The sequence below is a fragment of the Lipotes vexillifer genome, unplaced genomic scaffold (genome assembly GCF_000442215.2).
Source record: "Lipotes vexillifer unplaced genomic scaffold, Lipotes_vexillifer_v1.1 scaffold903, whole genome shotgun sequence".
Lineage (NCBI taxonomy): Eukaryota > Metazoa > Chordata > Mammalia > Artiodactyla > Lipotidae > Lipotes > Lipotes vexillifer.
The window spans coordinates 2,780,891-2,803,469 of NW_006791919.1; the positions used below are offsets into that span (position 1 = coordinate 2,780,891).

Here is a 22,579-nt window from a genome sequence, read left to right on the forward strand (position 1 = left end):
GGGGCGCCTCCCGCCGGTGCCAGGGATGCTCGACGCGGCTTAGATTCCTCCAAGGCAGATGCCCCACTCCACCCCCACCCCTCCCCTTTAGAACTCAGTCCGGACTGGGTCTCTGCAAACCGTGCATCTCTGTCATTTCCTACTTTCACTATTTGTCTACGAGAAAGCACAGAAACAGCGCAGAGGCGAGGGCCCCAGGCTCTGAGGTAGTCCTGAGTTAGAATCCCACCTCCATCATCATTCTGTTACTCAACAAACATTTATGGAACGCTTGTTATAAGTCAGGCGCTGGGGGAAAAGGGCAGCTGTAAAACCCCAAGGAGCTTACAGTTACGCAGATAATCATACAGCTGCATTTAAACAGTACCATAATGTAAGATGTAATGACAGCACATAAAGGAAAGCTAACCTTCATGGGAAAGGCTGCCCTGAGGAAGTGATCTTTTAAGCTGAGCCTGATAGATGAGAAAGAGCTATCCAAGCAGAGTTGGAGGAGTAGCTTTCCAGGCATAGGGAACAACAGGTGATGAAGAACTGAGCTGAGGAGAAAGTTGAAATTTTTGAGAAACTGAACAAAACTGCATAGAGAACTAGAGATGCGGGCACAAATATAGGATGAGGAGGTAGGTGAGGGCCAGACTATGCAGGCTGCTGAGTTAAAGATTTTGAACTTTATTCTAAGAGTTTATGCTACATTGATGGCAGTAGAGGGCAGGTGCAAGCTTGAGTGGTGGTGGTGGTGATGGAGGGCTGTGGATGGGTTTGAGAAATAATGAGATGGCCTACTGGGAACAGATCGAATAGTGGCAGAGTTTAAAAAGAAGGTGGTCATCTAGGTGACACCTCAATTTCTGTCAGGAGCTATGGGGGATCAGGGCAAGATTAAGAGTTCAGTTATACCTGTGAGAGAACCAAGTACAGATGTCAGATGTGCCTTAGATATATAGGTCTTAGCTAAAAATGGCAGCTTGGGTTAGATGTATACATTCCGGCAGGCTTAGGGTAAATGAAGCTGGGGAGTGGCTGAAATCACCACGGGAGAGAACAGATAATTGAGAACCCAGGATGGAGACCTGAGAAATTTAATATGTAAAGGTCAGGTGGAGAGGGTGGAGGCAGGAAAGAACACACAAAGCGAGCAGTCAGGAGAGCAGGAGGAAAGCCAAGATTGGCCACAGAAGCCAAGAGAAGAGAATGGCCAACTTCACTGGATGCTGCTCTAGGTCAAGGGAGATGAGAGCTGAAACTTTTCCCTGAATTTAGCAACAGGGAAGGTTCTGGTCACTGTTTGAAGGCAGAATTTCTCTTATTCCAACCATGTCACTATCTTAGCTGCTGTGGAGGTAGTGAATATTAATAAATTTGTGATTGCTCTCCCAGATCAAGAGATGTCAAAAAGTCACTGCCTTCTTTAAGAGAGCTGCATGTTTGCACTTATGAAGTATGAGCAATGTATGTAAATTCCTAAAATTTCTTTCCCACTATAATTAAAAGAATCGAAGTATGTCCAGATCCAGAAAGGGTGTCAAACCTAACTGGGGATAGATCCAAAATGTGACCCTACGTTACAGTGGTCACGACTGAATATTGTGGGTGGATGTCAGGTTGGAGTGAAGTTGAGTGACTAGGTGAAAAGGTGGAAAGGGTGAGTGTGGGTGGGAGGCAAGAGATGGTAGTAAGTACAGGAAGATGTAGGACCAAGGATGTGCATTTTAAATTGGTATAGACTAGAACATTTTAAATGATTATACGAAGGATACTATAAAGAGGCTGAAGATACTAGAGAGACGAATGTAAGGTTCCTGAAAGGCAGGAAGGGCTGGGATACAAAGAAGAGGTGGAAGCACAGCCTTTTTGATGGATGGATGCATATATTTCTCTTTCTAAAGGCAAGAAGGAAGAAAAGGATGAGTACACACACAGGTAAGTTAGAACTTTTGGTGTTGGAAAGCTGAGCAGTTCTTAGCTGGATGACTTTGATTTCTCTGTGAAAAGCCGAGGTCATGAGCTGAGAATGGGGAAATGAAAGGGAGGTTAGAGATCTGCGGGACAGGAGAATATTTAAAATAGTCTTCAGAAGTTCTCAGAGTGGGACAGTGAGCTGTCTAAAGAGATGTACTACATGTCTCTCAGGAGTATGAACCTCAAACAAATTGTTTAGCTTCTCTAAACCTTAGTTTTCTTATCTGTTAAATAACAACAGTAACAAATTGAGTTATTTCTGGATATAGCTACCATGAAGAGTCAATAAAAGCTGCCTTCTTTTAGTGCTGCTGGTGGGAAATTACCATGTAAGAGTTCAAAACAATGTTAATACCACAGTTTAAAATATCCAGGTTGTTCTTTCAAGTATAATCTCTTTCTCTGGAGTATCAATTTGATTAAATTGGTTGTATTATGCTACAAAGTAAAAATTCACATAATGAATTTTACAGCCACATTATACAATAATAAAGCAGCAGAGTTTTTAAATCACCATTCAGTAAATCCTGTTACACTGTGAAATATTACGGTTTAATCTCTTTTTCAATAGAAAGGTTTTCTAAGGAAATGACTCGGAGCCTTCCACATTTATCAGATGCCTTTTCATTATTCTTTTCCAGTTTTGCAATTCTGGATCCAAATTGCATGGCCCGTTTCGGCAGAAGAGCAGAGGTTGTTAGACCAAGTTCCACTGCCGCAAGACGCAAAATTAGTTTTTCACCAATTCCACGGGATAAAGTCAAGTTTGCCTTTTCCCAAACCGGTAGGGAATTTAGAAAGGAGACAACATTTTCATCCAGGAAAGGAAATCTAAAATAAAAAGTATAACTACTATTAAAGAAAAAAATCAATCTGTTGTGATTATTTCTTTTGCATTTTCTTCAGTATGTTAATATTTACAGTATAAATTTATTTTTGAGGGCACTATTTTTCTAGATTAAAAATATTCTAGGGGGCTTCCCTGGTGGCGCAGTGGTTGAGAGTCCGCTTGCCGATGCAGGGGACACGGGTTCGTGCCCCGGTCTGGGAGGATCCCACATGCCGCGGAGCGGCTGGGCCCATGAGCCATGGCCGCTGAGCCTGCGCGTCCGGAGTCTGTGCTCCGCAACGGGAGAGGCCACAAGTTATTTATACAATTTTATGGCTAAAATTTAATCACATTAAAAACTATTTCACAACACTTGTCTAATTTTAATACATATGCTAAAATATAAAGAAATTTTCCCTCAATAGATAAACAAATTAAGCCTATGATGTCAAAAAATAATTTCAAATTGTTTCACAAGAAATCTTTGGAGATGCCTTGAAAATAAGCAAGGTCTTGAGTTAATTATTCAATGTGTCTGCTCTTTACTATCTAAAGATATTGAACTTTAGGGATATGAAACCAATATAGAACTTGTGAAACATTTACTCATGGCAAAACTTTACTCTCCTGAACTTGTGAAACATTTACTCATGGCAAAACTTTATGGTATCAAAATTATAATTACATTTAAACTGCTTAAATGGCGACAAATTGGTGTAACAGGACAAAATATTAGATTAAAAAAAAAACTTTCGGCTCTTTTGGCTTCCCTAATTTTCTAGCAAATTCTGTTCTTTTTTTCGTTTAAAATACTCTAATCTCACCCCCTTCCTTCCCAATTCCTCAAAATGCAATACAATTACACTAGTATTTCTATTTCATTACATTTCATTCTAACTTAAGTAGAAAGATCAGAAAGGGTAAAGGCATTTGTTATACAAAATATTTTATAAAAATGAATTAATTGTGAAAGCAAATTTAAATAAGAGAAGCTAACAGATTACAGTTAATATGTATGCCAAAATCCATAATAAATCGGTTTAAATCTAGCCACTATAATTGGTAGTTGTTAAATTACAATTCTGATTTGCTGTTTTAAACATCCTTCACATCCATTTTTACCCAAGGATGTCATGGGGGGGGGGTCTTTTTAAAATTTTTTGGCTGTACCATGTGGCATATAGGATCTTAGTTCCCCAGCCAGGGATTGAACCCACGCCTCCAGCAGTGGAAGCATGGAGTCTGAAACCACTGGACCGCCAGGGAAGTTCTGGGGGTCTTTAGAATTAACTGCTTTTACTGAATAAAATAAATTCCCTTTTCTCTGACCTAGCTGAAATAATGGACTGAATTTCTCTTTCTCTCTCTCATACACATATACCCTTCAAAAGGAAAACATTTTACACACTTTGTATTGTGGCATTACTTATTTCTTTATAATGAAATTTTGAAAATTATGATAATTTTACATGTCAGAACTGGCAACACAGGAATGACAAGGTAGAGACAAGAAACAATGAAGTCTCAGAGTTCGTGTATTATGATGCTCCAATTCCCACGAAGCTTATTTGGACTCCTTGTTCTTGCATGCTCGTCGTACCCTTGTAATAAAACCATCACTTAATAAATTAACCAACTTGAACAAATTTCTGCTTTTTATAATTAAATGAAACATCTTCTTTCATCCTTAATGCTTTAAAAAGTTGTATTCAAGCACTTGTTTACTATCATCAGAAATATGTTGTAGGTAAACACAAACCCCTAAGATTAAAAAAGAATATACACACAAAAGTGGCTTGATCTCTGAAACTTTTAGGTAATTTGCAACATATGACTAAACTGTGTTCAAAAAACATATGACAGAGGGGAATCCAGTACCGGAACCACCATTTAAATCAGTATGGATCTATACAGGCACACCTTGTTTTATTGTGCTTCATAGATACTGCCTTATTTTTTAATTTTTTTTACAAACAAAGTTTGTGGCAACCCTGCAATGAGCAAAGTCTATTGGTGGTGCCATTTTTCCAACAGCATTTACTCATTTCACATTTCTGTGTTACATTTTGGAAATGCTCGCAATATTTCAAAATTTTCATAATATTTGTTATGGTGATATGTGATCAGTGATCTCTGATGTTACCTTGTGATTGCTTTTTATTTTGTATTTTTAAATTAAGGTATATACATTTTTTTAGACATAATGTTGTTGCATACTTAATAGACTACAGTACAGTGTGAACATAGCTTTTGTATGCACTGGGAAACCAAAAAATTCACATGACTCGCTTTTTTGCGGTGATCTGGAACTGAATCTGCAATATCTCCAGGTATGCCTGTACATACAGAAATGCCTGTAGAGACAAGGTCAGGCTCTGTAACATTGGAGGAGAAAGCTTGGGAGTAGGACTATGCCCTTATTGGGAGGAAAGCAAACATCTGAAACAAAACAAAGCCCCTTAAACACCTTCTCTCAGTATTGCATTACCTCAAGTTTTACAGTCTTTCACGGTAGTCTTAAAAGCAATCATGTCATTGTATCATATTTGAAAATTACTGAAAAGCCATTTCTTGGAGAATGAGCTCTGGAAAAACTGTTCCTCTGGCTCTTCTCCAGCTTTGCTTCTGACCGACTGTGTTTGTAATATAAAGCCAAGGTATTGCTGCTACTGTTAGTCATTTGAACAAGTCTCCAAAGAAAAAGGAACCTAAAAATCTCCTTTTACAGTCTATTGTCTTTACAAGATTACCCCAAAACCCTCAGATAGATAATAGGAATTACCTTGCTTCTTTTCCATGATCACCAATAACTCTGTCATCACGACCAAGATTTCTAGAAGAAATTCGACCCAGTTCCATCTCGATTTCCTTATTCAGTCCTTCCAGCCCGTGTGTCTGGAAGCGGACTCGATGACGAGAATAACCTGCGAGCTGCTCATCTGCACCAATTCCAGTAAGAACTACCTATAGAGGTTTAAAGAAATCCATATAAAAAATGTTATCTACTATACAGTAAGGAAAATAACTAAGATAAAAGTCAAGCTTAAAAAATGATAACCCCAAAGGTAACGTTTTCAGAGAAAAGCCATAAGGCAAAGTCATAAAACAGTAAAATAGGCCCAATTTTTACAAAGTCATATACTTTGTTTTATAGTTTAAATGCAACTGAAATACGCTATATTCTTGCAACTTAAATGCTAAAAGCTTTAAGGGTCAAAGTTAGGTCTCAGAAATCCTGAGTAGAAATACCGTGTCATACCTTTGCACTACTATGATATGGTTTTGCTTCATCTTGGGTCACTAACCAACCAACTCCTCCAGAAGCAAACCAGACTGCACAGCCAATGCTGTCATCCAACACTGTATCCAAGGGCTGAATTAAGTGGGATATTCGAGTTTGTCTTAATCTTTGCAGTTCTTCCAGAGAAACATTAATTTCAACAAAATTCCAAATCCGGGAAGGGTTGGCAGCTTGTAGTTCCTTTAGCCCTGCTCTTCCTGTGATTCGATCTGGTACGTTGAATTGCTCACCAGGATTAGCAGCAGCAGCAGCAGCAGTGACATTTTTAGAGGATTCTTCAGAGCATTTTTCACAATTATTTTTCTCTTTTCTCCCTTTTTTGTTAAAACCAGTTGGTATGGTCTTTTCTTTAGTCATGAAAGCCACATTAAGAAGATCAATTGGTTCATCTAAAGGAATATGACGGTCAGCAAGCACTGCGATAACCATGGAATCAATTCCCCCAGAAAACAGGATTGCAACATTTGCTTTCCTATTACTAGTATTCAAAACTTCACTTTGTGTCAGGTTTTCATCCCTAGGTAAACACAAGACACGTCTCTTGACTGCGATACTCAGGACATCAATGAACTGCTGAACTACCTCCTTCATGTGTCCATCAGTAAGAAAGACCTGAAGGGTCTCTCTTGACGGTGGGACGCTGCAAATGCTACTGCAATGGATCTCAAATGCGGCTTGTGGCAAAATCATATTTAAAGGAACAACAGGTTCTTTAAGATACAGTTTGGCTTCATTTGCTGCCACTGATACAAATGTTGGCAAATCTGCTGAAATTTGAGTTAGGCTATTAACACATTCTTTGATAACATCCTCCCTAGAGTTATATTTCCAAGGATACAATTTTAAAACAACAGATTTGGAAATGGAAGTAGACTTTAGATCAATTCTGAAAATTCCAGATGCTGGAACTTCTTGCCACTGATTGGCCACTTCAGATGTTTGGGCGCCAATCGAAGAGAGGCAGAAACTCTTGCCCAAACTACTAAAATGCCAAAGCAAGCTACGACGACCAAAAAAATCCCTACCAAACCACAAAGAATGACTAGATGCTTGATAATATATAAAAGACCAAGGACCTTGGACTTTTGAGAAGAGTGACAAAATATCAGATTCATTCTTATAAGAGGAAAGATAATTAAACATTATTTGGGTATCATTCTCTTCAGCTTCAACCTTTATTCCACTAAAGACTTCTCCATTCCACAGGAATACATTGCCTCTTTCATCTTCAACAGGCTGGGCAGTCAACACACCTCTTAAGTGAAGGACATGACCAGAAAATAAACACTGGTAATTAATATTAGACTTTAACAACTGTTTACTACTATTGGGTCCCCGCCGTTTAAGATTACATAGTAAATCCTCTTTCAAATCTTTGTTGAAATGCTCAACAGAGAAGCTTACTGCACAACAAATGCCACACATTGCTATGTAAAATCAAGTTGACTATTTCTTGATTTTGGTCTTCTCTGAGTTTTCTATTTCTTGGTATTCTTTCCTCAGCTCATCCAATGTATCTGTGGGGGAAGGGAGAAGACATACTAAGTGAAATAAAAATTCTTGAACCTTTACCTAGTAATTCAAAGGGCAAAACAGGTTATTTTCCAAGATCAAAACATATATGTACTATGTTAGTTTGAATAATAATTTACAACAGGCTTCTAATGAAGAATGTTTAGTATTTAGGGAACTCGCTTCTGTTTGTTAAGTGCTTATTTTGACCCAGGCATGGGGCTATGCACATTAAATATACATATTATTTTATTTAAATCCCATAAGACTTTGGAGGCTCAAAGTGATTCACTCAAAATCACAAAGGTAGAAAGTGGTAGAACAATATTTCATACCTAGATCTGTCTAAAACTCTAAAGCTTACGTTAATTATTAGTGCTTCCTAACACATCTTATATTTTTAAAATTTTATTTTTACTGTTGACTCATCCTTGGAAGGCTAACTTGAAAAAAAACAAACTATTGCATTAATTTTATTAACAGGTATACCACCATCCCATCTTTAGATATATGTTTAAACATTCAGATGTAGACAGTATAATTTAGGCACCATCATGAATTTCTACAGAAAGCCCACAAAAGAATTTCTGTGTGTTTCTATATAATGTACCAAAAAAACTTACTTTTGCTTTCAGAAAGCATTTCTGTTCGGTCTGCAAGAAAGAATATGTCGCTGTTCTGTTGCTGCCTATATACTTTCTGCAAAACATAATTTAGGCTAATATCATGATTTATTCTAAAAAGTAGATGTCAAAACTCTGAACCCTATTATTGCCTATTCTTGAACTTCAGTAACATGTTCAGAACAATACCTTAGCAAATACAGATAAACAAACAGAACTCACCCATTATCCAACTATCTAGAAATTGCTACCATTAACACTGAGGTAAAACTTTCTTCCCTGCATATACTATAACACCATTTTTCTTTAGTAATATTTCAGTTTATGTGGTCATTTAAGTGTTACCAACTTTTCACCATTATAAATCAACGTTGAGATGAATGTCTTTGTACCTAAATTTTTTTGCACTCTCATGATACTTTCCTAGGTATCAATTCCTATAAATAGAACAGCTGGATCAAAGTGTTACACAGCTTTAAGACTTTGATACATTATGCCAACTTGCCCTCTAGAAAGTTTGTATCAATTGTACTGTACCTGTATCAGAAATGTCTAACATGTCAGTTACCAAGTAATCTCTACAATGCTTTAAAGGGCTCAAATCATTTAACTTTAAAATATATGTTTTGGCAGTATAATGACCCATGAAACAGTAGCTTGCTTGTTTGTGAATACATTAATGTAAATGGAGTTAAATAACCATGTTAAAGATTTGGAAGCTTTGAGTATAAAACCTGGGGTGGGGTGGGGAAGGAAGGGGAAGCATTTATTTATTTATTTTTTTAAACAATTATTCACATTCACTTGAATAGTTTCTACTCTTCTCAATAGACTTAAAGTTCATTTATTTAAAAAAAAAAAACACCAATTCAAGTATAAAATAAATACCATTAGTGACTATGGCTGCAAGATAACATAATACAATTAATATCATTTGGTTCAAAGGTAATGTCAATTGCATGCATATGATGGGGAAAAGATTATCAACAGCTATGGTTAACATGTATGTAACTATATGTGATATATATTAAAAAATCAGGGGCTTCACTGGTGGCACAGTGGTTGAGAGTCCGCCTGCCGTGCAGGGGACACGGGTTCGTGCCCCGGTCTGGGAAGATCCCACATGCCGCGGAGCGGCTGGGCCCGTGAGTCATGGCCACTGAGCCTGCGCGTCCGGAGCCTGTGCTCCGCAAAGGGAGAGGCCACAACAGTGAGAGGCCCGCATACCACAAGGGTCTGATACCGGAATGCCAATCAATAGCTGTGGGTCAGGATGAGTCACAGTCCCACCACTTTTCATCAGTATGTGTCCTGCTTTCAGTTTTGGTGGATGATGAGTTGGCATAAAGTATATCTAAGTCTCCTAGAAATCGGTGTGTCAGATCCTTAACTGTCTCCAATGGCCAAGTGGTAGAGATGACCGTAAGTCTTACTCTAGGTTCTCAAACTGAAGTGTCATCATGGTCTCCTGGTTGGTTCCAGCCATGGCATCAGTTAAATAACACTTGGATGTTTGGAATCCTCTGGCTACCATATTGTGCTGCTGGGAAGCCTCCTGCATCCCCTCTCCCCCTGGAAATACACACATACTTATTTGATGGTTACAGTGTGGCTTCTCTGAGAGCCATGAGATTTTTGCATAAGGTTCCCAAGGTACCAATCACTTACATTGTCAACTCAAAAAAAAAAAAAAAAAAAAAAAATCACAGACACTTCACTTTTGCAATTAACTAAAAAGATGCTGAAACCTTGTAAATTTTAATATAATATAAATCTTATATGTAGTTCTTATAACTTTTGTATATAGTTAATAAGATATAATCAAACCCTCCCACATACTGCTTGGAATAACTCTAATAACTCACCCTGTTCTTCTTCAGGTTAGAAAGTTCATCCACAACAATTTTTTGTTCTTTAATCTATTAAAATAAGAAAACATTCTTAAATCAGAGGTTATCAAAGTATGCTCAGTGAGGGCCCTTTAAAATTAAAGACATGGGATAAGTATTGATTGTCCAAATGGGCAGTCTGTGAATATATAGATTCTTTTCAACAGCAGCTGTGTGGAAGTGCAGGTGGGGGAAAGCTGAGGGAAGAAACAGTGATTCGACTTACAAAGTGTTAGACGGCTCACTGAGCCCAGACAGGGTGTTGGTAACCAGCATTCATATTCAGGCAAGAGCCATAGTTACTAAGTAAGATTTACGTCTTTTATTTAAAATAGAGAACGTACCAAAAAAACAAACAAACAAACAAAAACAAGACAGTATGCACCAAAACCCAAAAGTAATACCAATTTTTCAATGATTTCTTTTAAATTATACTTTAGCTTAAAAAAAAAAAAAAACCAAATGGAATGAAGAGTGGGTTACTCCCTCCCCCACCCCCATTCCCATACTTTTCATGATTTATGTACTAAATGGTACAGCCAGACATTCAGAGGAAGCAAGTAGCAGTAAGTGCCCTACCTGGGGTAGTACGACCCATCACTTTCCATCTTTGCTTTACATCTCAAAGGTTAGCACAGGGCTGGCACTGTTGAACTAGGTCTCACTTTTTATTAGTAGAAGAGGGCTCAACTAAGTTTCTTTTAAACTCTTTTCAGTAATGGTAGCTATATTGTGAACATGACTGATTATAATAGTATCACTAGAGCCTCTAAAAGCATATTTTATAATTTTGGCCTACCTCGGAAGCCTCACGGATCTGTCATACATCAGTATAAGTGGCATGCTATGGTAGTAATCAGAGTGGGCTGTGTGTGGTCTGAAAATTCATTCCTCACAGATGTGTACCCTTCTGGTCTCCAGCTGACAGTCACTGTAGTAACTGACTAGAGATTGAGTTGAATTCCAGGATTGAATTTGTACAACCTCCTGGAGGCTTCTGTTTGAACAGCACTTTCCCATTCATTTTAGGAATGGCAGGTATACTTTAGTACTTCAGACAAGGAAACTGTGATAGAGGTATTAGAGACTTGCCCAAGATGCACTGTCAGTCTGGGACAGAACCAAAGTATTATCTAGGACATCTATTACCTTAAAGGCTATAGCCATCCTCATCTCAAATTTATTTTTAAAGTTTTTTTTTTTTCCTGCTTATGACAGTTAAGATTTATATTATACTGGCTCCCTTTTGGGGGGGGAGGGGCAGAACAGTGATAATCAGATACCTGTTTTAGGAACGTAGCTCTGGCTAAAGTGAAGGACATACTGGAAGAAGGTAACAATGGATGAGGAGAGGCCAGTTAGGAAACCTTTGCAGGATTCCCTTCAGTAGATGAAAGTGGCTGGTTTAGGATGGTTAAGAGTGTACATGGTGATAAAGACACATATTTCAGATGGGCCTCTAAAATAAAACTGATAGGACTTCCTGATGTACATAAACGTTGGCTCCCACGTTACTGGCATGGACAACTGGATGGATGGTGGTGACATTTTCTGAGACAGAGAATACAGGCAGCAGATCTAAGGTGAGCAGTATTTCTAAAAGTATTAAAAGAGTACATAGAAAAAAACCAAACCAGGCTCCTCCTCATTAGGGAGGATGCCCACACCCTTTCTCTCTGGGTGTGCATCTCTGCCTTGCTTCTATCTTAACTAAACAAACTTTCTCTGTGTGCTCTCCCACTTGTTGTGCTATGTCTCTAATAATAAACTCTGTACCTATTTTTACAGTTTTGCCTCCGTGAGAAACACATTTTTCACTGGGGGCAAGAGCCAGGGATTGTGGTGGCCAGGATTCCTGGTTTTCTTCCAGGCTACCCAGGTTCAATTCCTGGGCAGGGAATTAAGATCTTGCTTCGTGCCATCACTCACTGCTGCCTCTCCGAGATCAGATCGTGCTGAAAGCTGGGAGTTGAAGATATAAAGAAGCTCTTCTCCTGAAGTTATTTATGGTTTACAACAATTTGGTAATTTACACCTGTGGGTAAAATTAAAACATTTATCTTTCTCTCTACCTGCTCCCTCCTGAGATTGGAAACTCTTAGGTTCCCAGCAGCATTATCAGCTCCTCTATGCTGGGAACAATTAAATCATACTAAGGATACTCAGTCTAGTTACACTAAAAAATTGGGGCAAATGCCTTATGAACAATGCCAATATATAATTTCCCTGAAAGATAAGGATTGGTACAGAACAGACTAAGTCAGATAACCTGGGTATATACTGGGCAACACCTAATGGAAGTTCTTGACTTAAATTCTTACTTATGACCTTACTAGTACTGCTAGCTATATTGTTTTCTATATTGCCTGTTTTACAAAATTGTTGCTTATTACATTACCAAATGTGTAACTGAGCCTCTGATAAAATGATGATACACAGTTCCATATGAGATCAATGATTGCAACAGTGTAACTCTAAATATGGGAAGAAGTAACAAGAGGGAATATTTATCTGGACCATAAGGGATTAGTAAGACAAGTGGTCCAGAGGTTTTTGGCTACTGTTAACAGGGCCTAGTCCAGTAACACCACATCGAGTGGCCTGTCAACGAAATCTTTGCCAGACCCAGGAATGAGCATTCCTAGCACTGTGAGATGAAATAGTCATGAAATGCCCCCCAAACCATGGTTAAACTTATGACCATGAAGGGGTCCTGCCGACTGGTAACTGACCCTTGCCAGCTACCTCTACAAGGACTAAATCATGGCCACTGCAGCTGCTGACCTTCAACACCTCCTGAAAGGAGTTCAGGGTGGAGATCAGAAATGAGGCACTCTGGGGGACATCCCTGGTGGCGCAGTGGTTAAGAATCCGCTTGCCAATGCAGGGGACACAGGTTCAACCCCTGGTCCGGGAAGATCCCACATGCCGCGTAGCAACTAAGCCCATGCTCCACAACTACTAAGCCTGCACTCTAGAGCCCATGAGCCACAACTATTGAGCCTGCATGTTACAACTACTGAAGCCCGGGAGCCTAGAGCCCATGCTCCGCAACAAGAGAAGCCACTGCAGTGAGCAGCCTGCGCACCGCAATGAAGAGTAGCCCCTGCTCGCTGCAACTAGAGAAAGCCCACGCGCAGCAACAAAGACCCAACACAGCCAAAAATAAATAAATAAATAAACAAATAAATATTTTTTAAAAAAGAAAAAGAAATGAGGCACTCTGTGCTCTGGGAAAAACTGGTAGGACAGCCCTTCAGATAGTCAGATATTTTCAGAAAAAGATTTTATGAGCCCAAATTCTTACATCTTCTCATACCTAGGAAAACACTAACATCATTAATGGTAACATCTGCTATGGCTATTAAGGAGAAAATTTTCAGACCAATAGCACCTGTTATCTATGTGTTACTACCACCTTAAAAGTTAAAACCTACTTAAATGAAACTAGACAACTGGCTACCTGGCTACAAGTCACCCCAAAGCGTCAGGTGCAGACTGGGTTTCAGGCTTTATCTCCTGAAAAGAAATGAGATCTATTTTGTCTATTAACGTTCAGGTTGTCACTCCTCCAACTACTAACTAGGTCTGTCACACCTACGTCAATAACACTGGGTTAGTAGAAAAAGACATCAAAAAGTTATATGACCGTGCTCAATGGCTTCATTCCTTTGGACAGGGTAACCCAAGCGCTGACACTATCTGGACTACAGTTAAAGTAATGCTATCAAATGTAACCTGGTTCTTACTCCTGCTTGGGCCCCTGGTCACAATAGTTCTTTTACTGATCTTTGGTCCCTGCCTTTTATTAATCTACTTGTCTAGTTTGTTCTTTCTAAGGACACAACGGTGTCCCAGACAAGATGACAGTGATGCAGATTCCAGCCACTCCTCGGAATACCAACAGAAATCAATGGGCCCCTTAATGAGACAGGACGAGAGCTCTGTGACCCCAACTAGGTAGGGTCTACGAGCCCCATGTCAGCATGAAGAAGCTGCAGAAAACAGACCTTTGCCCTTCAACCTCCCAATAAAGATGTATTGGGGTTCACATCTCTCAGGGGGAATTTGAGGCAGGAGATAGATGGGCTCCAGGCTAGACATTTACAACTGGCCTCCTGTTCACACTTCCTGGAGTGAGAAGATGGGCTCCAGACCGGACTTAATTACCAGCTCTCTGTTTACATTTCCTGAAGCAAGAGACAAACGGGCTCCAACACTACATATTTATGACCGGACTCTTGTCTATATTTCGAGATCTGCACCTCGATATAAAAACCAGCAACAGAAATAGAGTAAATAACTGGACATTGGACATTTTTATGGCAGGGACAGAGTGGGACTAAACCCTGTGAAAAGATCAAGAGGTCATACATTTCCCATCCTTGGGGCAAGGGAAACATTGCACATGCGCAGAAAGGCTCCTTGAGGGTCAAAAAGGAGGGGGCACCACCCCATAATATGTGATGGCCGTCCCATAGGCCTCTGGGCTGTAATCCATCTTGGAAAAAAGTTGCGCATGCATGTTGGGGAGGATCCTAGGGCAGGTCAGGTGTGGAAAAAGAAACCAGATAGTAGGCCAAAGGTAAGCAAAGACCTGGAATAACTGCCCTATATAAATGACTTCACCACCTCTTTACTGCGCTCCTCCTCATTATGGGGGGACCCCTTGCTCTCCGGGTGTGCATCTCTGCCTTGCCTCTATGTTAACTAAACCGTTTCTCTGTGTGCTCTCCCACTTGTTGTTGTGCTATGTCTCTAATAATAAACTTTGTACCTGTTTTGTTTTTTTTTTAAGAAAAAAAGTAATTATGAATCTCAAAGACATTATGCTGAGTAAGAGACGCATACGCCACGATTTCATCTACATGATGTTCTGGAAAGGATAAAACTATCGTGATGCAGAGCAAATCAGGGGTTGCCCGAGGTTCTGGGTTGGGGAGAGTACAGCTATAAAGGGAGTCTTGGGGTCATGGAACTGTTCTGTATCCCAATTGTGGTGGTGGTCACACAAATTTACACATGTGTTAAATTTAGAGAAAAGGAAAAAGGGTCAAATTTTACTGTACGATAATTTTTAAAATAAAACTTTAAAAAATTCATAATTTGAAAAACAAAACAACTAAACCCCCGCCCTACTGCCATCTGGGTCTAATATTGGGGCAAGTTTCAAGGTCTCCCTTTAACTGTAGCTGTCAAAGCAGCGCGACAAAGCCGAGACCGGACCACGCGGCCGCCGTGGATCCTCTCTGGGGCGCGAGCGGCGCCCCGTCCCGAGCCTGGGGGCCTTGTCACCTTGTCCCACACTCACCTTGCTGCTGAGATCTTCCTTGTGCTGGGTCGAGTTGTCGGTAGGGACCAGCCCGGAGCCGTCCTCGGGTCGCGCACCTCGGCTAGGCATCTCCACGGAGCGTCAAATATGCAGGATGCGCAGCCCGGACAGCGTTCTAGCGGCTTCCAGTCCAGAGCCCCAAAATGTCTGAGCTCCCAGCGGCTCCATCCCCTCCCTTTCCCTTTTCCTTGAGTCCTACCAATGGCGTCTGCGCGCTCAGTCTTGCGCCTGCGCGCTCACTCTTACGTCTGCGCGCTCACTCTTACGCCTGCGCGCTCACCCTTACGCCTGCGCGCTCACTCTCTTACGCCTGCGCAGTTCGGATCGGGCCTGGGAGCAGTTGTACGCGTGCGCACAAATGATTAGTGAGCACGTTACCAGAGCCTGGTTGTGAAATCTGAGAGGTGCCTGAACGGTCCCCTAGTGGATGGGGTGTTGAAACGCTCTTCACCACGTGGCATCCGGTAGACTGTGAGTTATATGCGCCCCCCAGTGGTAAATATAAAGAATAGAAGCGCTGTAGAAATACCGCTTAATATTTATTATCTAGGCAGGAATATGAAGCCAGGCACAAATTTAAGAGATACGTTGTTGGCAATGGAACTGTGCAGACTAGGTAAAGTTATTGTTAACTTGTTATTAGGGTTAAAAAATAAATACAGGATTCCCAGTTAAAAATGAATTGCAGGGCTTCCCTGGTGGCGCAGTGGTTGAGAGTCCGCCTGCTGGTGCAGGGGACACGTTCGTGCCCCGGTACGGGAAGATCCCACATGCTGCGGAGCGGCTGGGCCCGTGAGCCATGGCCGCTGAGCCTGCGCGTCCGGAGCCTGTGCTCCGCAACGGGAGAGGCCACGGCGTTGGGAGGCCCGTGTACCGCAAAAAAAAGAAAAAAAAGGAATTGCAAATAAATGAATAAATTTTTAGTATAAGTATGTCCCATGCAATATTTGCAATATCTCAGTCCTCTGAGAAAAATTATCCAAAACTTGGAAATAGGCAAGAATTTACCAAGGTGTTTTTTCATAGCTTTGCTGAGCTTGACTTCATGTTGACTGGGCTATTTTATAATTATGTAGGGGCGGGGGTGGGGGGGTAACTGGTAGATTTTTGTCTGGCTGATGTGCAATAATTTCTGTCTGATACACCAGATAACCCCACACGTTGTGACTTATTGTTCTGTAAGATATTAAACAGTTTTGCATCTAATTCTGCAATCCTACCCTAATTTTTATAATGAATATATATCTACTTTCTCATGTACTCTTAGAATAGGTTTTAGCATCTTACTTGTTCGTTCATTAATTAATGAGTTGAATAAAACTTTGACAAATGTTCATTTTATATTTGCACAGGAGACATGGTTTTCTGTTTTTGAAAATTATACTTTAACGTAGGAAATCTCAAGTTTCCACAGAGATGCTCAAGTGAACTCATGTGATGGAGCCAAACTTTATGGCTAAGGAAGTGTACCTCATGGGCTGTTTAAACCCAGGAATATCTTTTATTGGCTCTTAGAGTAAATCCAAAGCAGTTATAGAACTAACCACTGTCTGTTTTTCCTTTTTACTGATTTTTTTTTAAAAAAATTGTTTTTGTTTCTGATTTATGCATAGCTAAGTTATTCTGCATTGGTAGCAAGGATTGAGAATTTGGTTTTATGGCCTAACCATTTGGTGATACCTGTTGAATGATGGCTATCTAGTCTTTATTAGAAGTGAGATGACAAAGAATCCAGGTTTTTAGTCTTTTCATTTGTCCTTTGTGAGCTCAGATTGATTAAGAATGTTGTGCCCACTGGGAAGACAACTTTTTGAGATCTGAACTGGTGAGTTTTTGTGTGTCTGTGTTTACTTTCAACCTGGGGTTTAGGTTGTAAAGCTGAAGCTATAAGCTTTCTAAGTGTCTGTGTCTGTAATTTATAACAGCCTTTATATTTTGCTGAGTAAAAGTAAAATGTTTTCCTACTCTGTAGGGTATTAATAAATTCCATTGTAATGCCTCTTAAATTAAAAGAACTCTGTTCTGATTGGTCTACAGACATACATATGCCCTTGCATAAATCCCCCAAATTAAAAAAAAAAGCCCAGAATTTCTAATGCTTTAAGTGTGCTAAACTTAAAAAACAAAAAAGTCCTTCTTACAAAAACTACTCATGAAGAGATTAGCTAATCTGAACTTCCTAAACTACTTATATTGATTTACTCATTAAATAAACTAGCATTATTGCTAGAAAATATTTAAGTTTATGAAAAATGTTAATTTGTGTTCACTAAGATAACTTATTAAGACAAACTTTTTATCTCAATAGTAATTGTTTTATACTCTAAATTTAAATATAATTCCAAAATCCTTAGGTAACTTAAAACCCTAAGATAATATTAAATTAATTATTTATTAGTTAATCATTAGATAACTAGATTATTTTAAAAGTTGAATACTGAAACACTGATTAATAAAAGCATAATTTTAAGTTTATATACTTTTGCTTCTTGCTTTTGTATGCTATAGAATGGCTATCCTTTTGGGTCATGTTAATGTACATGTTCATTTTTGCCACTTTCAGAAGGTGTGAAAGGAATGTGTGTGGCTGTAGAGACTTGTGTTATGTGGACTTATAAGCTTTATTCATCTGCTAAAATGCTTGCATATGACAGTTCTCAATAATCTATCTCCAGTTTTCCTATGAAACAGAACTTATTAAATTGGTTAAAAGTTATAATTAATATGGGAGCCAAGACCACATTAAGGGCAGGAATAAGAGAGCATGTAAGGTAATGGAATGAGTCTTGTTTTGAAAGGAAAAAGAGTGTCCTAAAGTGTCACTTTATTCAGAATATGAAAGAGCACAGTGAAAGACAAAAACTTGAGGAAGTATAGCAAGTTGGAGAAGGTTTGATGAAAGTGGATCTTATTTGCCTTGGTTTGTAATACCAGGCCCCGAAAGGAAATTTTGAAATATGCTAAAATTTTGGCAAAATACGTTCAGTTTTGAAGTCCTATTCACAAGATAATTATTTTTTAAAAACGTTACTGCCAAATTTTATGTTAATTAAAAACTAAAATTTGGCATTCTCTTAACCCACCTCCTGGCTCCATTTTCGGAAACCTTTAGGATTCACTACAATTGATCTGGTGGGAACCTAGGAACATGCCTCTCCTGACACTGACACATAGGATGTCATCTTAATTAGTGTTTGGAGGTGATGGGGAGGCTTATCTGTAAAGCTAAAGAGAATGAACTTCCCAGTGTATTAGTCTTCTTTGTACCTCACCTTCTATGGCAGTGTCTGGCAGAGTGGGAGCTCTGGTTAATCCTTGAGTTGACTCTGACCCACAATTGTTTCCCTACTGAGTAACCAGAAACACTGCTGATTGGTCTACAGTTGTTCACCCCCCTTTGGGAGGGGTGGTGTTGGGAGAGCTGCTGCTTATGGCTCTGCTGTGGTTCTGATGTTTCTCTTGATTTACTGAGGCCACCCAAGATGACATAATATTAAACAATACAGTGATAATCATACTAGTATGGTGATAAAACGTTTTCAGAGTTCTTTCATATTTTGTCTTGTTTTTGTCATTTTTATCCAATTGCTTCTATCTTACCCCCTCAGTTGCTGTAACTTCTGTGTTGCTTAAAGTCACACTTTAGGGTTACTTGGTATCATTTGTCTTGCCTGACTGGTTCAGGGCTGCCTGTCTGGAGCCCAGGATACGAATAGCTAGGCTGTTCTTCTTTCTTTCATGCATCTTTCAGTTAAGTCCATTGCCGTTGTGTGTCCTACTTCATAGGATAATTTCATATTTATTAATGCTATTTATACTCTTCCTCTGATGCTACATTCTTAACATATTTCATTCTGTTTAATAATACATAGTTCAATATTGACCATTTTGTAAAAGTGATGTGTATTATTAGCTTGGCTTCCAAGGTTTTAAAGAAATAATATCGCAAACATTGTTTTTCCTTGCTTACTCAATGTAATCTAACACAGATTTATTTCTAGCCACATAAGTCAGTCTCCGTCTGGTCTCTCCCAAATAAGGTGTGGAACAGTGCTGTGGTCCCCAAATAACAGTTAGTAGAAGGGTGACATTCTTACTATATAAAAGCGTTTGAAAAACTTGTTCAGTTACATACTGATTTCTCAGTCCTTTTCACAGATTTACTAAATCAAATCTTTGTGGATGGGACATGGTTGCCTGCTGCATAACTAAGTGCTTACCATTTACCTTATAACCAGAATGTCTGGGTTTGAATTTTGGCTTCTACATATGTTAGGTGTGTGACTTTGGGTAAGTCATTAAACTTCTCAAGCCCGTTTCCTAATCTGTAAAATGAGAGCAATAATGGTGCCTAGCTCAAAGGGTTGTTGTGAGGATTAAGTGAGTTAATATTTGTAGAGTGTTTTTTTTAACAGTTTCAGGCACATAGTCAGCAGTATCTAAGTGTGTGTTAAATAAATAAATCAGAAGTTCCCCCAGATGATTTTAACACAAGCAAGGTTTATGAACCAATGGAATGGAAAGAGCCAGGCTCTGAAATGCTTGACCCATTTCTCATTGAAGATATACCCTCTCTTCTACTTCCAGTGATTCTCAGCTGGGCTAGGACTGTCCCCAGGTGAGGCTTTCGAAAATATGTGGAGGCACTTTTGGTTGTCACAGTATTTGGATGGTTCTGTTAACTCTGATGGGGACAGAAATAACTGGGAGCCAATCGAAAAGAGACAGACTGAGCCACAGACTCTAAGAAGCCTGGACAGCAGGCCAAAGAGCAGTCTCAGGGAGCAGACGAAGGCACTGGGAATCACGTGGGGTGGGAAGAGGGACGGCCTCTAGGACCAAATCACAAGGAGGTGAAATCAAGGGCGAGGTAATATTGCAATCTAAGCAGGTAATTTGTACCGGGAATTCTGTCAGAAGATGATGGCCAGAGATATTTGTAAGCAGCCTCTAGGATCTGAAAGGGGGACTATGGGGTCTTTATCACCCAGGCATTGGCAGGACGCAGCGACTTAGTTCTAGTAAGGAAGTGAATGCATCTTGGTCCCTCAAGGGAAATAGCTGAGTCTCCAGGCACTGGGCTGGGGATGAGTAAACCTTTACTACCTGACATAAGATTTGTTATGAAGTTTCGCTTCAGCTGTGGAATGTGGAGATCAGGTGCTCCTGGCTCCCACAGACAACATCACTTTGGGGCTTTTCTTCAGGGTGGGGATTAGAATGAGGTAAATGAGGACCTAGGGTGCAAAATTTAAAGAGGCACTCATTCTCAGGGTGCTGCAAGTGAGTGCCTCTTTGAATTTTCCACCCTAGGTGCCTCATATACCGCACCCTAGTCTCAAACCCGCTCTTATACCAACTGGATTTGAAGGCTTCATTGCTGGTGGGTCTGTCTTACAATGTAGTGCCCATTGTGGCTCGTGAATGACACCAGTGAAAGATGCTTCATATGCTGCCCTGCCTAGTGTATCTTTGACTCTTTTTTTTCTTTTTTTTGCGGTACGCGGGCCTCTCACTGTTGTGGCCTCTCCCGTTGCGGAGCACAGGCTCCGGATGCGCAGGCCCAGCGGCCACGGCTCACGGGCCCAGCCGCTCCGCGGCACGTGGGATCCTCCCGGACCGGGGCACGAACCCGTGTCCCCTGCATCGGCAGGCGGACTCTCAACCACTGCGCCACCAGGGAAGCCTGCCTAGTGTATCTTTACATGCCCAACAACTATGTAAAAGGTTGATCAAAATTAGCAGCTTCTATAACTTCTGCCATGCAGTTGCCATAGTCCACCTACTTTCCCAAAGATTAAGGACATGTTTAAAAAGTCTTGGTCTACATTATTTATTATTATTATTTTTTACATTTTAGTTTTTTATTTTATTTTATTTATTTTTATTTTGGTTGTGCCAGGTCTTAGTCGTGGCCCTCCGGCTCCTTCGTTGTGGTATGCGAACTCTTAGTTGCGGCATGCATGTGGGATCTAGTTCCCTGACCAGGGATCAAACCCGGGCCCCCTGCACTGGGAGTGCAGAATCTTAACCGCTGCACCACCAGGGAAGTCCCTGGTCTATATTATTGAAGAAGCAAAATTAAACATAGCCATCTCTGTGAGTTAGATCACAGTGAATGACTGAGTCAATTAAATAAAAGAGTTATGGAATTTTTAATGTCTGAAGAGGTGCAAATAGTGATTAGGCCTTTACTGTTACCAAATTTGCATTTCGATGCTTTTAAAACGTGCAGAAATGTGTCCACCTGAGTGAATCAACAAAAACAAAGTCTAAATGATGTATCAATGATAAATATTTATACATTCAGATAATGTTTTTCTTTATAGAATGCCCTCATTATAATGCAGAATTCTTCAACATAGCTGGGTATTTTGACTACACTCTGATTTTCACTCTTACAAAGCTGTTAAGCAAAATCTGTTTATGGCAACAATGTAACTTTGCCTTTGTATTTTTTCTTCCTTTGTGAAGCACTAGTCAGGAAAATACTGCAAGTATTTTGCACAGTGTAAACAAGCAAGTTTGTTCAGTTTACCTGCATTTATTTGCCTGTAGGTTCTGTGGTTCTGGTGTTAAAAGCATCGCTATAGAGTAGTTATTGGCTTGTCCTAGTGAAACAAAACAAAACAGCACACAGATATGTGTCTGAACCTCTTGATGATTTTATAATGGAAGTTGAGTGTCCAAGGAAGGCTGAAATTAAATTCTGGATGACCAAAGCCAAACCCACTGCTGGTTTAATGTTATCAATGTAGGTTTTTGTGATTGAGGCCTTTTGAAAGAAGGTTCATGGATGGCTTTTGCAGAAGAAAGAATATTGTACAGGGCAGGGGAAGAGGGAGGAAATGAAAGAGTAAGAGGAATGTCAGGAAGTTAAAACTCTTGGGAGACTATTTTGTTAAAAAAAGAAGCTGGAAATTGGGACTTCCCTGGCAGTCCAGTGGTTAAGACTCCAGCCACCAGGGAGCCTGCCTAGTGTATCTTTACATGCCCAACAACTATGTAAAAGGTTGATCAAAATTAGCAGCTTCTATAACTTCTGCCATGCAGTTGCCATAGTCCACCTACTTTCCCAAAGATTAAGGACATGTTTAAAAAGTCTTGGTCTACATTATTTATTATTATTAT

The 22,579-nt window shown here is 39.9% G+C and overlaps 1 protein-coding gene across 1 annotated transcript; it reads right to left on the minus strand.

Annotated features, from left to right (window-relative positions):
• Window positions 1-2,423: 2,423 nt before the first annotated feature.
• Window positions 2,424-15,621, minus strand: ASNSD1 (asparagine synthetase domain containing 1). The gene is made up of 6 exons (XM_007464977.1): window positions 15,428-15,621; window positions 10,093-10,146; window positions 8,228-8,303; window positions 6,051-7,609; window positions 5,574-5,755; window positions 2,424-2,793 (listed from the first exon to the last, which is right to left on the minus strand). The coding sequence occupies exons 4-6, from the start codon at window positions 7,515-7,517 to the stop codon at window positions 2,508-2,510; spliced, it is 1,935 nt and encodes a 644-aa protein (XP_007465039.1). The 5' UTR covers window positions 7,518-7,609; window positions 8,228-8,303; window positions 10,093-10,146; window positions 15,428-15,621; the 3' UTR covers window positions 2,424-2,507.
• Between the last annotated feature and the right edge of the window lie 6,958 nt (window positions 15,622-22,579).